Raw genomic sequence first — 12,819 nt, 5'->3', positions numbered from 1 at the left:
CTAAGGACCCATCCCTGTGGAGTGCCCAATTCAAAACTCCCTTCAGCAGAAGAGGCTCCATGGAACCACACCTTAGCCTTCCTAACATGCAAATAGTCTTTGACCCAGCCCAGTAATTTCCCTTTAATGCCCTTTAAAATAAGTTGTTCCAATATAACCTCTTTATTTGCTCTGTCAAAGGCACCTTTAAGTTCAATGAAAGCACAACAAACAGCACCTGCAGAACTTATAAGCACTCATTAGAACTCAACCCACCTCCGTTTTGGCCCTGGGGGTGGTTGGTGTGAGGGTCGAAACCAGGCTCACCAGCAGGGACCTGGCACAACACACACTATAACTTGTGACAATAATTCAGCGTCTAACTGCTGCTGCTGCTGCGGTCATAACTTTAGTGTGTAGCAGAGATGTTTTTTTTGTGTGTGTGTGTGAGGAGGAGGAAGAGGAAGGAAGATTATAGATTTTTCCTTTTCAGATGTGGAGGTAACTCTCTCTCTCTCTCTCTCTCTCTCTCTCTCTCTCTCTCTCTCTCTCTCTCTCTCTCTCTCTCTCTCTCTCTCTCTCTCTCTCTCTCTCTCTCTCTCTCTCAGGAATGAGAAAATACAGATTAATTTTATATACTTTTATTATTATTATTATTAACCATCAGTCATCACAAGTTCAACCCAAAAACTCAACTTGTTCAAAACTTTTTCAACTCTGTAACCCCAAAATTTCAACCCAAGACCTGACATTCAACCACGATTTCTACCACTCCACCACAATCTACCGGGACCTAACCACCATATATCTTTTCAGGGCTATGGCTGATTGGCTGGTGCTGTCTGGTCACTCAGCTCAGCAAGGGACTGGAAGCTGGAACTCTCTCTCTCTCTCACAAAAAAAGTAGCATAAAAGTGTATAAGGTCCATTGAAAAAAAAGAGAGAGAGAGAGTGTGTTCCATCTCATCCTCTCTCTCTCTCCCCCCAACATCCAGGCGGCATCTTGGGAGGGGAGGGGAAGGGAATGGAAGAATACAATAGCTCACTGGTGGACAGAGGAGAGAGAGAGGAGGAGGAGGAAGAGTCCTACAATAGCTCACTGGTGGACAGAGGAAAGAGAGAGAGAGGAGGAGGAAGAAGAAGAAGAGTAATATATTTTTCCAAACTTTATTAGTCTTCTCTTTATAGAAATACGGAGAGAAAGAGAGAGTTAGTTCCATCTCTCTCTCTCTATCTCTCTCTGCCCTTCAATTAATCTCCCTCCATCTTCTCCCCCAGCATCCAGGTAGTATCTTGAAGGCCTGACTGGTTCCCTCGGCTCAGTGGTCTTGTCTCTGTCTCCCTCCCTGCAAGAGTCTGGCAGAGTTTAGTGCCAAGAAAAAAAAAAAAAAAAAAAAATATATATATATATATATATATATATATATATATATATATATATATATATATATATATATATATATATATATATCAGGCCCCACAGGGTGTCCCCCCCACAGTATTTTGACAACCCCCACAGACACATGCCCCACAGACACATAAGCCCTCCCACCCCCCCCTCTCTCTGCAAGAAGTGTCAGTTTGCTCAATAAATATACAAGCAATTTCTGGTGTTTTTTTCGTCCATTCTGCAAAGTTTACAAAGACACAGACCTTGATAAAAGTAGAGATTACAAAGAAACGAAAAGGAGGAGGAGGAAGAGGAAAGATTAAGCTATTTTTTAGCATAGGAGGAAAGGAGTAAGGAAAAGAGAAAAATAACTTGAAATTGGAGGAGAAAATGAACGAAAACACCAAAATTACACTGGAGAAATACACAGACCTTGATGAAAGTGGAGATAACAAGGAAAAAAAGAGTAGGAGGAAGACAGGAAGAGGAAAGATTAAACTTTTTTGGTATGGGAGGAAAGAAAAGGGAGAGAAATGGACTTGAACTTGGAGGAGGAAATGAACGAAACCACCAAAATTACGTCGGAGAAATACACAGACCTTGATAAAAGTGGAGACAGGAAAGGAACGAAGAAGAGGAGGAGGAGGAAGAGGAAGACAGGAGGAGGAAGAGTCAAGATTAAGCTGTTTTTTGATGTAGGAGGAAAGGAGGAAGAGAAGAAGAAAAAGGGAGAAAAATGGACTTGAACTTGGAGGAGGAAATGAACGAAACCACCAAAATTACGCTGGAGAAATACACACACCTTGATAAAGGTGGAGATAACAGTGTGTTAACGTATTTTAATATACGTAAGAATAGGTCACTGTGCCTTAGGATTTCTCTGCCGTAAGCCTCGTTTATACGTTAAGAGATGAGGAGGAAGGGAAACAAGTAAATAATGGAACTATATATACGATACAGTGAAAAGGATTTACCGAGAAGGATGTACGTATGAGAGGAGGAAAGTGAGGAGAGAGATTAAGGTAAGTAAAGGGAAATAAAACAGAGGAGACGATGAGGATAAATATAAATAAAACAACTAAATAAAGAAGGAATGATTAGAACAGCGAGAGAGAGAGAGACACATACATCACGGAGGAGGAAAATTAACATATGTGAGAGGAAAGTCTGGAATTTGAGGCAAGGAGGAAGGGCCAGCCATGGAGTCTACTAGCATCAAGGAGCTGATTCAAGGTGCGTCTCAAACTTCCTTTCCTAAGATCTATGAGGCAGACCCTTCCGCCCCTCACGGCAGCTACTTGCAAAGGTCAATAAGGAGATCAATCAAGTTCTCACGTAAACAGCATTTTTGTTACGAGCGTTAGACTCGAGTGTTGAGTAAAGAAGGCTTACCCGCTCAGTCGGGCGTGTTATATAGATTATAATAACCGCTGTGAGGCAAGTGTGGAAGAGGCACGGAGCCGACAGACCCTACGGGGTCATCATCCCCGTCGGCCCTGTGGCTGGAGAGGAGTTAACACTTGTTTGCAACAATAGTAGAGGATCGCATGAAGCTGTGGGTAAGGATGAACGTGATCATCAGCCTCGACGAGATATGGCCCGCGACAACAGTCGCTGGGCTGCAAATGAGGAAACACATTATGAGCGCGAGGAAAATTCACGGCTTTCCGTCAGGGTGGACCACACTGGCCCACGCCATGAGGCAGACGGAGAAGACACAGGGTCCTTGATTGGCGAGGAAATACATATTGGGCGTGATCTTGGGCGCGTTGCGCAAACACAAATATCAAGGACTCGGCCTTAAATGAGGAGACACGTGAGTGGGCGCGCAAGGAAAGGGCCTCTTCCCGTCAGGCGGGCCATGATGGCTCGAGACACCTCCTTGAGGCAGACGGGAAGAGACTGAATCGATGAATCCACAGATGAAGACGTAGAAATGCAGGGCGCGCAAAAAACAAGGTTGGGTCTTCTCACCAGGACAGACCGTTGGGGTCTCTGGGCCTGCTGGGCAACAGGTGGAGAGGATACTGGGACCTCAAGCAATGAGGCAGAACGCATCAGGCGCGCTAAGAAAAAAGAAAAATGATAAGGGCCGAAGACCGGCCATGCGACCGGCAGGGTAGAAACTGGGTCCTCAAGTGATGCGGAAGTACACGATGGGCACGTGGACGTGGATGTATGGGGATGATATTTACGACTCAAGAAAGGAAAGCGATATGCATACCTGGCGTATGAGGAAAAGGGAGATGAGGCACACGCGTGGGAAGTGTCTGGACAGGAAAGATATATATAAAAACAAAAATAAAATAATAATCTAGTCAGTAATGTTGTGGTAGAGGAGAGCTCATAATGGTGTAACTTGCCAAAGGGAAAATTGCGCTGAGATTCGACGTAAATGAACAAAATACGATTATCAGAGGATCAACGTAGATGAAGCTTGGCTAGATTTCATGAGGTGGTTATTAGTATTTCTATTATGAACTAGCAAAGCCTCCCTTCAGGGTGCAGATACAACAAGTTGAACTACAAACAATACCAAAAGGTACTGGAGAAAAGCGAAGGCAACGAATAGTCCAAACTGGCCAGTCAAAGCCAAAAGGAGGAAAAATAAAATGACGGTTTCAAAAGACATTACATACGAGACTTAAATGTAGAAATGTCTGCAGAAAGGACAATCTCACTGGGTAACTGATTCCATAAACTTGTCAACGACGGAAGAAAACATCGTGAGAAATGTGTACTCCCTTCTTTCACGACCGGTCACAACCAGATTCATTATGCCCTTTCGTCAAGATTGGAAAATGTGTTAAGAAAGGAGAACCGGGTAATTACAGGCCCATCAATCTAACTTCAGTTGTAGGGAAGCCACTCGAGAGCATAATTAGAGGCACCTTGTAAATTACCATGAAAGTCACTCGGTAATAAAGGATTTTCAACATGGCTTGCGTAACAAGAGTTTCTGCTTATCGAACCTTGTGACCTTTTAAAATGACCTCGTCACTGTTTATGACGTAATCACTGGACGTAGTCTATCTCGATGTTCAGAATATTGAGAGTAAACTACACCAATGAGCGCACGTTGGTTAAGTAACTAACAGCAAAGAGTGGTGAGCAATGGATTTGATTCAAGAATGGACGCTTGGCCGTAGTGGTGTCCCTCAAGGCTTAGTTTTTTGGCCCAGTGCTGGGTTATACCTGATACCAATGATCAATGACGTTGACGGTGGACTCCATAATCTCATTGGTAAATTTACTGACAATACAGCGAATGGTAACTCATTCCTTTCCTCAATGCCGACGACGACGACAGACAAAGCCAGCTCGTCCGATAGATGGGAGATGGCATTTTAACATAGATAGAGCCAGGCTCTTCAAATTGGTAAAGTATGGTAACATATAAATAAATAAATGAATAAAATACCAATAATAGTAATACGAGGTTCGATCATGAAAGGTGTGGCGTTCAATCCAATAAACTCAACAGTGTGCAGGGTGCCAAGGACCTGAATGTCGACTCGCGTCAAACTTCAAAGAAACATCAGAAGGCTATTCACGAAAGCAATCAAGACTCACTCATTCACTACGACTTTTGAAAAAGTGTATCGAGGATTCTTATCGAGCTTTGATCGTAATTGTTGACGCCCCATGCGGAGCGCTGCACTAGCAGTCCAGCGGGACCTGAAACCAGATAACTCCGGCCAGAGTGGCGAGACAGCGGTAAGGGGATGCGACGATGTAGGCGTGATGAGTGAAATGCTGGCCCCTCAGTTGCTGACAACCGGACTTCAAAGGCACATCATTTAAATTGCGAGGGTGTGCTTCTACGGCACGTCGGGAGAGACCATTGGGGGGCGTGCTACTGCCGCACGAATTCCGGGGCCCCGCGTGCTACTGACGCAGGATCTAAATGTATCAAATGTATCGTATGCGGGGCGTGCTACGGAGGCGCGTGTGAACGACCGCTTTTATTCATTATCTACATCAATGACATAGACAATGGGATAACTAGTGACATAGGTAAATTTGCAGATGGGATGCACTATTAGGACAGGGGAGGATGCTAGAGCACTGTAGGAGGATCTCAACAAACTGTCAGCTTGGTCAGAGAAATGGCAGATGAATTTTAACATCACCAAGTGTAACGTACTTAGTTTAGGAACACGCAACCCATTACATGGGTATAGTTTAGACTCTATAGGTAGAGCAGAGTGTGAAAGGGATTTAGGACTGTTAGTGAACTCTGACCTACAACTAAGGAAGCAATGTATTAGTGCGAAGAATAGGGCTAACAGGGTATTATTAGGCTTTATTAACAGGACGGTAACCAACAGTGCAGAGTGCAGAGGTCATCCTCAGACTCTATTTAGCGTTAGTTAGGCCACACTTAGATTATCCTGTCCAGTTTTGGTGCCCACACTACAGAATGGACATCAACTTGCTAGAATCAGTTCAGAGGAGGATGACCAAGATGATTCAGGGGCTGAGGAACCACCCATATCAAAATAGGCTGAAACATCTAAACTTATATTTATTCACTAGAAAGACGAAGAGTGCGGGGAGATCTGATAGAAGTATTCAAATGGGTCAAGGGTTACAACAAAGGCGATATAAGTAAAGTACTGAGAATTAGCCAGCAGGATCGAACTCGCAGTAATGGATTTAAATGAGAAAATTATAGATTTAGGAGAGATATAGGCAAGCATTGGTTTAGTAGTAGGGTGGTGGGGGAATGGAATAGACTCAGCAATCACATAGTTAGTGCAGGGACGATAGCTTGTTTTAAGAGTAGACTGGATAGCTACATGGACGAGGACGACAGGTGGTAGTGGGAGAGAATCTGGAGCTGCCCTGTGTAAGCCATAAGGCCTCTTGCAGGCTCCCTATGTTCTTTCCTCCCCAGTCAAAATACATCTTCCTTCCCTCCCTCCCTCCCCCCAATCATGTTCTCCCTTCTTTCTTTTCCTCCCCAGTCAAAATACATCTTCCTTCCTTCCCTCCCTCCCCCCAATCATGCTCTCCCTTCCTTCCTTTCCTCCCCAGTTAAAATACATCTTCCTAGCTTCCCTCCTTCCCCCAATCATGTTCTTCCTTCCTTCCTTTCCTCCCCAGTCAAAATACATCTTCCTTCCCTTCCTCCTCCTCCTCCCCATTCTGTCCTCCCTTCCTTCCTTTCCTCCCCAGTCAAAATACATCTTCCTTCGCTCTCTCCTCCCCCGAATCATGCTCTCCCTTCCCTCATTTCCTCCCCAGTCAAAATACATCTTCCTTCCCTCCCTCCTCCCCCCAATCATGCTCTCCCTTCCTTCCTTTCCTCCCCAGTCAAAATACATCTTCCTTCCCTCCCTCCTCCCCCGAATCATGCTCTCCCTTCCTTCCTTTCCTCCCCAGTCAAAATACATCTTCCTTCCCTCCTCCTCCCCCGAATCATGCTCTCCCTTCCTTCCTTTCCTCCCCAGTCAAAATACATCTTCCCTTCCCTCCTCCTCCTCCCCATTCTGTCCTCCTGCCTTCCTTTCCTCCCCAGTCAAAATACATCTTCCTTCCCTCCTCCTCCTCCCATTCTGTCCTCCCTGCCTTCCTTTCCTCCCCAGTCAAAATACATCTTCCTTCCCTCCCTCTCCCCTTTGCTGTCCCCCCTCGAAAAATTTTCTCCCCAGTTCCCATCTCTCCCTCCCCAGCCCTGCCGCTTTTCTCCCCCTATTTTCTCCTCTTCCACAGCCTCCACATGTTTCATCCACCATTCATACAACACGAGAAAAAAATGAAAAAACAAGAAATAAATTAAATGGCGGGGTTTGTTTTGGCCTCTCTCTTGCTCTTGCTCTTGCTGTACAGGTGACCCGTTGGAGAGTCAGGCCTTCGCACCGGCACAACCTGTAAAAATAAAACAACACAAGCAGTATCCATTACAAATATAATGTTCTTTCAGCTGTGCTTAGTGAGTATCCTGCATTTGCCTCTAGATTGTAGTCCATATGTACAGTCCCTCAAGCATAGCTGGGCGTTATCGCGATAAGTTATCGCGATACTTTATCGCTGATAACAAAATCGGATTATCGACCATCCGCTACTTATTTAAATATATATCGGTATCTTCGTTACTTTTGTAACCAAACTAGCGATAATCGCTACTTTTTTTCCGCATCTCAGGAACATTTTTTTGTCTCCTTACTGCATCGTGGCCGGTGTTGTATGAAAAAACTTGGGTATGAAATAGCTTGTGATGAGATTTCATGCTTAGGTCATGAAAATTAAAACACTAGGTTATTATTTTTTATGCTACTCAAAAATCAATACATCATTGAGCAAAATCATTTAACTTTGCCCCAAAAATGATTATTCACTGCCTCAAATTTGATATTCCATATTCGTTGGTGAGCATGTCATGGTATTGAAGGCACCCGGTGTTGTGTTATTTGGTGTCCCATCGTCAAAAGCTGGCGCTTTTGTGTACAAACACTGGTCTCTCATGAACTGCGCATGCTCAAACCATTAAGTGTAGCCCTGTACAGTCTCACAATGCTTTTTTAACACATTAAGAGTTGCTGGAAAGCTGAATCAAACATACAGTACCACCATCCTTGCTGTTTCTAGAACGACGTGCACTCTGTACATATAAATACAACTCGTACAGAGTGTCGTCCTAGAAACAGCGAGGATGGTGGTAGTTGTACTATATGTCTGATTCAGCCTTCCAACAACCCTTACTTACAGTTTAAAAGCTTTGTGAGACTGTACAGGTCTATGCTTGCTGGTCTGAGCATGCACCGTTCACGAGAGACCAGTGTTTGTAAACAATTTTTGACGGTGGGGACGCCAAATAACACAACACCGGTTCAGGCATTTCTAGTATCAACGTCCATATGTACGCGTCAACGTGTGGTTTTAAGGTTTTGTAAGTTTCCTAAAATACAGATAATGAAAATTTGAATTCATCAATGTTGTTCTATCTGAAATATCAATATAATATCGTTTTCGCCATTTTACTTTAAGGACTAGTATTTACTCTATCTCTGTATTCATTCCCATCTAGTGCTTGGGCAATGTTCTCCGTCCCCACATTTTATTGTCTTATTGTCCAGGGGGAGGTACCGCCCCCTCCCTAGTTGTGCTTTCCTTCCTACCATTGTATCTTTTTAGTTTCATGGTGCTACCTACACATGTATTAATAGTTGTATAATCACACTCTGTCCTGCCTGGGGGTTGGGATGGCATGTTCCTCCCTTCTCCCTTGTTGTTTACCTGCAACAATAAACTATCAATCAATCAATCAATCAATCTATCGGACTTATCGCTAGCTAGTATCGGAATTGTGGATTTATATCGGGTATCGGTTATCGGTTATCGCCTATATTTGTGTCTCTAGTTAACGAATATCAGTTATTGCCATTAAGGTTTTTCATTATCAGTTAACGGTTATCGGGAATAAGGTTTTCTGTTATCATGCCCAGCTATGCCCTCAAGTCTATAAAGCAAAAATGAAGCACAACAAGACCATGTCATTACCCCACTATATTCTTGTTGATTGTCCCCATACAACTTTTGACTGAGGAATAACATAGCCCCTTGACAAACAGCCTCCATGTAAAAGCTGTCCCTCTAGCCTTGGCCTCAGCAGAATCTATAGAGCAAAAATGATGCCCAACAAGACCATGTTATTGTGACTACCCCACTGTATTCTTGTCCAAGTTGATCGTCCCCATAAAACTTTTGACTGAGGAATAACATAGCCCCTTGACAAAAAGCCTCCATGTAAAAGTTGTCCCTCCAGCCTTGGCCTCAGCAGAATCTATAGAGCAAGAATGACACCCATGGTTACATCACACCAGCCTCACCTTGCCCCCTCAGTGTCCTTGGCCTTGGTGAGCAGGTCCACGTGAACACTCAGATGTCCAGCCTCTTCCAGTAGGTGCTGAGGAGGGACTCAAACATGGTCCGACCGCACTCGGTCTCCCCAAAGCGAAACTCAAGCTGGCCAAACCGGTTGATGAGCTCCACATCTGCAATGTGAGAAATGAGGCCCTTAGATAAAGCCTCAGTCAGGAGTTTTAATGTTTTTTACGATAAAGGAAGCAGCTCAAGGGGGAAAAAAAAAAAGCCTGCTAATCACTGCTCCTATAAAACAGAGCTTAGAAGAGTGGCCAAAAGAAAGCTAAGTTTCAGGAAGGGTGTCTTGATGGTACATAAAGTCTAGTGTAGAAGACAACAAAGTATTCCTCGGAGCTGTAGCCTTGGTGTGAAGAAGGCTGCTGACAAGGCCCCAAGGAGTGCACTACATGGGGCTTTGAGGTGACAAAATGCACTGGAAGGCTGGATAAACTAAGTGACAGCTTTGAGTGAGGAAGAGTGACTCACGGTCCTTCTTGTCGAGAGAGCGCAGCGCCCGCTCAAAGCGACGTCCCTTCCCAGCCATGATGTGACTGAAGAAGAAGAGTCCTTCACCCACACACTCAGCTCCTGACTGAACTTCTTGGACATGTTGAAGTACACCCTCTCGGCCTCCTGGAGGGACACAACGCCATTAGCACCAGAAGCTTATTGAAGGCTATTGCTAAGGACATGAGATAGAGTTAACCCCTTGACTGCAGATTTCCTACAACATCACCAAGCTACAGGAATGGAACAAAAAGTGGCAGCCACAATTCAATGAAGAAAAATGTAAAGTCATGCACCTTGGGAGGGGATATCCAGCACACCAATACCACATGGGAAACACTCACTGCACTATCCACCACAGAGGCAGAGAAAGACCTGGGAGTGTATGTTACCAGGCTACCAGTGAAGGGATATCCAGCACACCAATACCACATGGGAAACACTCCACTATCCACCACAGAGGCAGAGAAAGACCTGGGAGTGTATGTTACCAGGCTACCAGTGAAGGGATATCCAGCACACCAATACCACATGGGAAACACTCCACTATCCACCACAGAGCCAGAGAAAGACCTGGGAGTGTATGTTACCAGGCTACCAGTGAAGGGATATCCAGCACACCAATACCACATGGGAAACACTCACTGCACTATCCACCACAGAGGCAGAGAAAGACCTGGGAGTGTATGTTACCAGGCTACCAGTGAAGGGATATCCAGCACACCAATGCCACATGGGAAACACTCACTGCACTATCCACCACAGAGGCAGAGAAAGACCTGGGAGTGTATGTTACCAGGCTACCAGTGAAGGGATATCCAGCACACCAATACCACATGGGAAACACTCCACTATCCACCACAGAGGCAGAGAAAGACCTGGGAGTGTATGTTACCAGGCTACCAGTGAAGGGATATCCAGCACACCAATGCCACATGGGAAACACTCCACTATCCACCACAGAGGCAGAGAAAGACCTGGAAGTGTATGTTACCAGGCTACCAGTGAAGGATATCCATCACACCAATGCCACATGGGAAACACTCCACTATCCACCACAGAGGCAGAGAAAGACCTGGAAGTGTATGTTACCAGGCTACCAGTGAAGGGATATCCAGCACACCAATGCCACATGGGAAACACTCCACTATCCACCACAGAGGCAGAGAAAGACCTGGGAGTGTATGTTACCAGGCTACCAGTGAAGGGATATCCAGCACACCAATGCCACATGGGAAACACTCCACTATCCACCACAGAGGCAGAGAAAGACCTGGGAGTGTATGTTACCAGGCTACCAGTGAAGGGATATCCAGCACACCAATACCACATGGGAAACACTCCACTATCCACCACAGAGGCAGAGAAAGACCTGGGAGTGTATGTTACCAGGCTACCAGTGAAGGGATATCCAGCACACCAATACCACATGGGAAACACTCCACTATCCACCACAGAGGTAGAGAAAGACCTGGGAGTGTATGTTACCAGGCTACCAGTGAAGGGATATCCAGCACACCAATACCACATGGGAAACACTCCACTATCCACCACAGAGGCAGAGAAAGACCTGGAAGTGTATGTTACCAGGCTACCAGTGAAAGTCAAATCCGCCGTAGAGCCCCTCCAGCCTCAGCAGCACTGTCCACACGTTCAGGCGCTCCTCCTCCTCCTCCTGTGCGTCCATCACCTGCAGGCTCGCCGTGCCACTGCCTTGGTCTTGTCCACCTCGGCACTCTGGGGACATGCCAACACACCATCACTATGCTGCCCAATAATCCAGGGCAAATTTTTCCTATTCATTTTATTGGCAACTCTTTCTTTCACAACTTGCTGTCCAAATAAAAAGCAGCGATCCACTGATGGAAGGAAAGGGAAGGGAGGAAAAAGGGAAGAATGAAGGGAAAGGAAGGGGAGAAGAAAATGAAGAATGAAGGGAAGGGAAGGGAAGAAAGAAGTGAAAAATGAAGGAAAGGGAAGAATGAAAGGAAGAATAAAGGAAGGGAAAGGAAAGAAGAAAATGAAGAATGAAGGGAAGGGAAGGGAAGAAAGAAGTGAAAAATGAAGGAAAGGGAAGAATGAAAGGAAGAATTAAGGAAGGGAAAGGAAAGAAGAAAATGAAGAATGTACTTTAATGTGAGAGCTGTGTTGAGGGTCTCCTCCTGAAAGAGATCAAGTCACAGATAGGGAGACATACACACACACAGAGGAAAGTGGTTCAAGAATTTACTTGCAAAAGGAAAGAAAGAATGGAGGCACTCCTTAACTCTTGCATTAGGAAGCTGTACCTCAAGGTGGAAACTGGAAACTGATGAGCTGTATCAAATTCTAGATTTTTTTTTACTCATGAATTGAAAGACAGTGCCTGCTAACTCTTGCATTAGGAAGCTGTACCTCAAGGTGGAAACTGATGAACTGTATCCATACGGCTGATGAGTTTGGACTACCCTGGAGCATGGCCTCAAAGTCCATAGCTGACTGTGGCGAGCGCCCCTCCTCCAGCCGCGACAACTCCAGCTGGTGCAGCCGTTGCTCCTCCTCCTTGGACTGGGCTATCATTTCTGACTTCCGCATTCTCTTCTCTTTCTTCTGTTAGCCATGGAGAAAAAGGTGCCTCAGGATAACATACGGGAGTGAGCTATGGGGCAGTATGAACCTAAATGCACATAGTTATAAGGTAGTATACAGACCCCTTCATCTCTTATCCTTCTGTTAGTGTTAGGAAGAAGGGACATGCCTCAGGATAACAACTAGGATGGAGGTACAGGGCAGCATGAACCTAAAGGAACATATCTACAAGGGAGACTCATCTTGGTAGTAAACAGACCCCTGGAAAACAACACACATCAACAGGAGATCAATTTCACTTTATAGGACATAATCAAACAGTACAAACCTTTGGCACGTCTTGGTCCTCACTGTCTGAGGAGTCCATGAGCTCCGGCGTGTCGGGAACTTCCCACACAAAGCCCGTTCCCAGTGTGAGGCAAGGCTTGGCACCGCTCACCTCACCCTCACTGACCTTCATCTCCTGGGAGGGGAAGACAACACTGTTTGAACTTTGAATCAAGATA

General features: G+C 45.2%; 1 protein-coding gene across 2 annotated transcripts; it reads right to left on the bottom strand.

Annotated features, from left to right (window-relative positions):
- Positions 1-9,810: 9,810 nt before the first annotated feature.
- Positions 9,811-12,815, bottom strand: LOC126993978 (protein RRP5 homolog). 2 transcript variants are annotated; one of them, XR_007748611.1, is made up of 4 exons: positions 12,642-12,815; positions 12,140-12,334; positions 11,217-11,482; positions 9,811-10,722 (listed from the first exon to the last, which is right to left on the bottom strand). XR_007748611.1 is itself a non-coding variant. In XM_050853198.1 (3 exons), exons 1-3 carry the CDS (start codon positions 12,771-12,773, stop codon positions 11,432-11,434), a joined length of 378 nt encoding a protein of 125 aa, XP_050709155.1. In that variant the 5' UTR covers positions 12,774-12,814; the 3' UTR covers positions 11,343-11,431. The 2 variants fall into 2 exon arrangements, 1 of the variants encoding a protein (XP_050709155.1); XM_050853198.1 differs by lacking the exon at positions 9,811-10,722 and having other exon boundaries at positions 11,343-11,482; positions 12,642-12,814.
- Between the last annotated feature and the right edge of the window lie 4 nt (positions 12,816-12,819).

This window comes from Eriocheir sinensis, unplaced genomic scaffold (genome assembly GCF_024679095.1).
Source record: "Eriocheir sinensis breed Jianghai 21 unplaced genomic scaffold, ASM2467909v1 Scaffold70, whole genome shotgun sequence".
Taxonomy (NCBI): Eukaryota; Metazoa; Arthropoda; class Malacostraca; order Decapoda; family Varunidae; genus Eriocheir; species Eriocheir sinensis.
This window is presented reverse-complemented; position numbering and strand designations above follow the sequence as displayed.

Bases quoted from the DNA above. Each gene is read 5' to 3' on its own strand.
- LOC126993978 (XM_050853198.1), bottom strand. From the start codon at position 12,773: ATGAAGGTCAGTGAGGGTGAGGTGAGCGGTGCCAAGCCTTGCCTCACA. The intron at 12,335-12,641 runs GTTTGTACTGTT...CATGGCTAACAG, and splicing joins AGGACCAAGACGTGCCAAAG to AAGAAAGAGAAGAGAATGCG. The intron at 11,483-12,139 runs GTACAGCTTCCT...GCATGTCCCCAG, and splicing joins TCATCAGTTTCCACCTTGAG to AGTGCCGAGGTGGACAAGAC.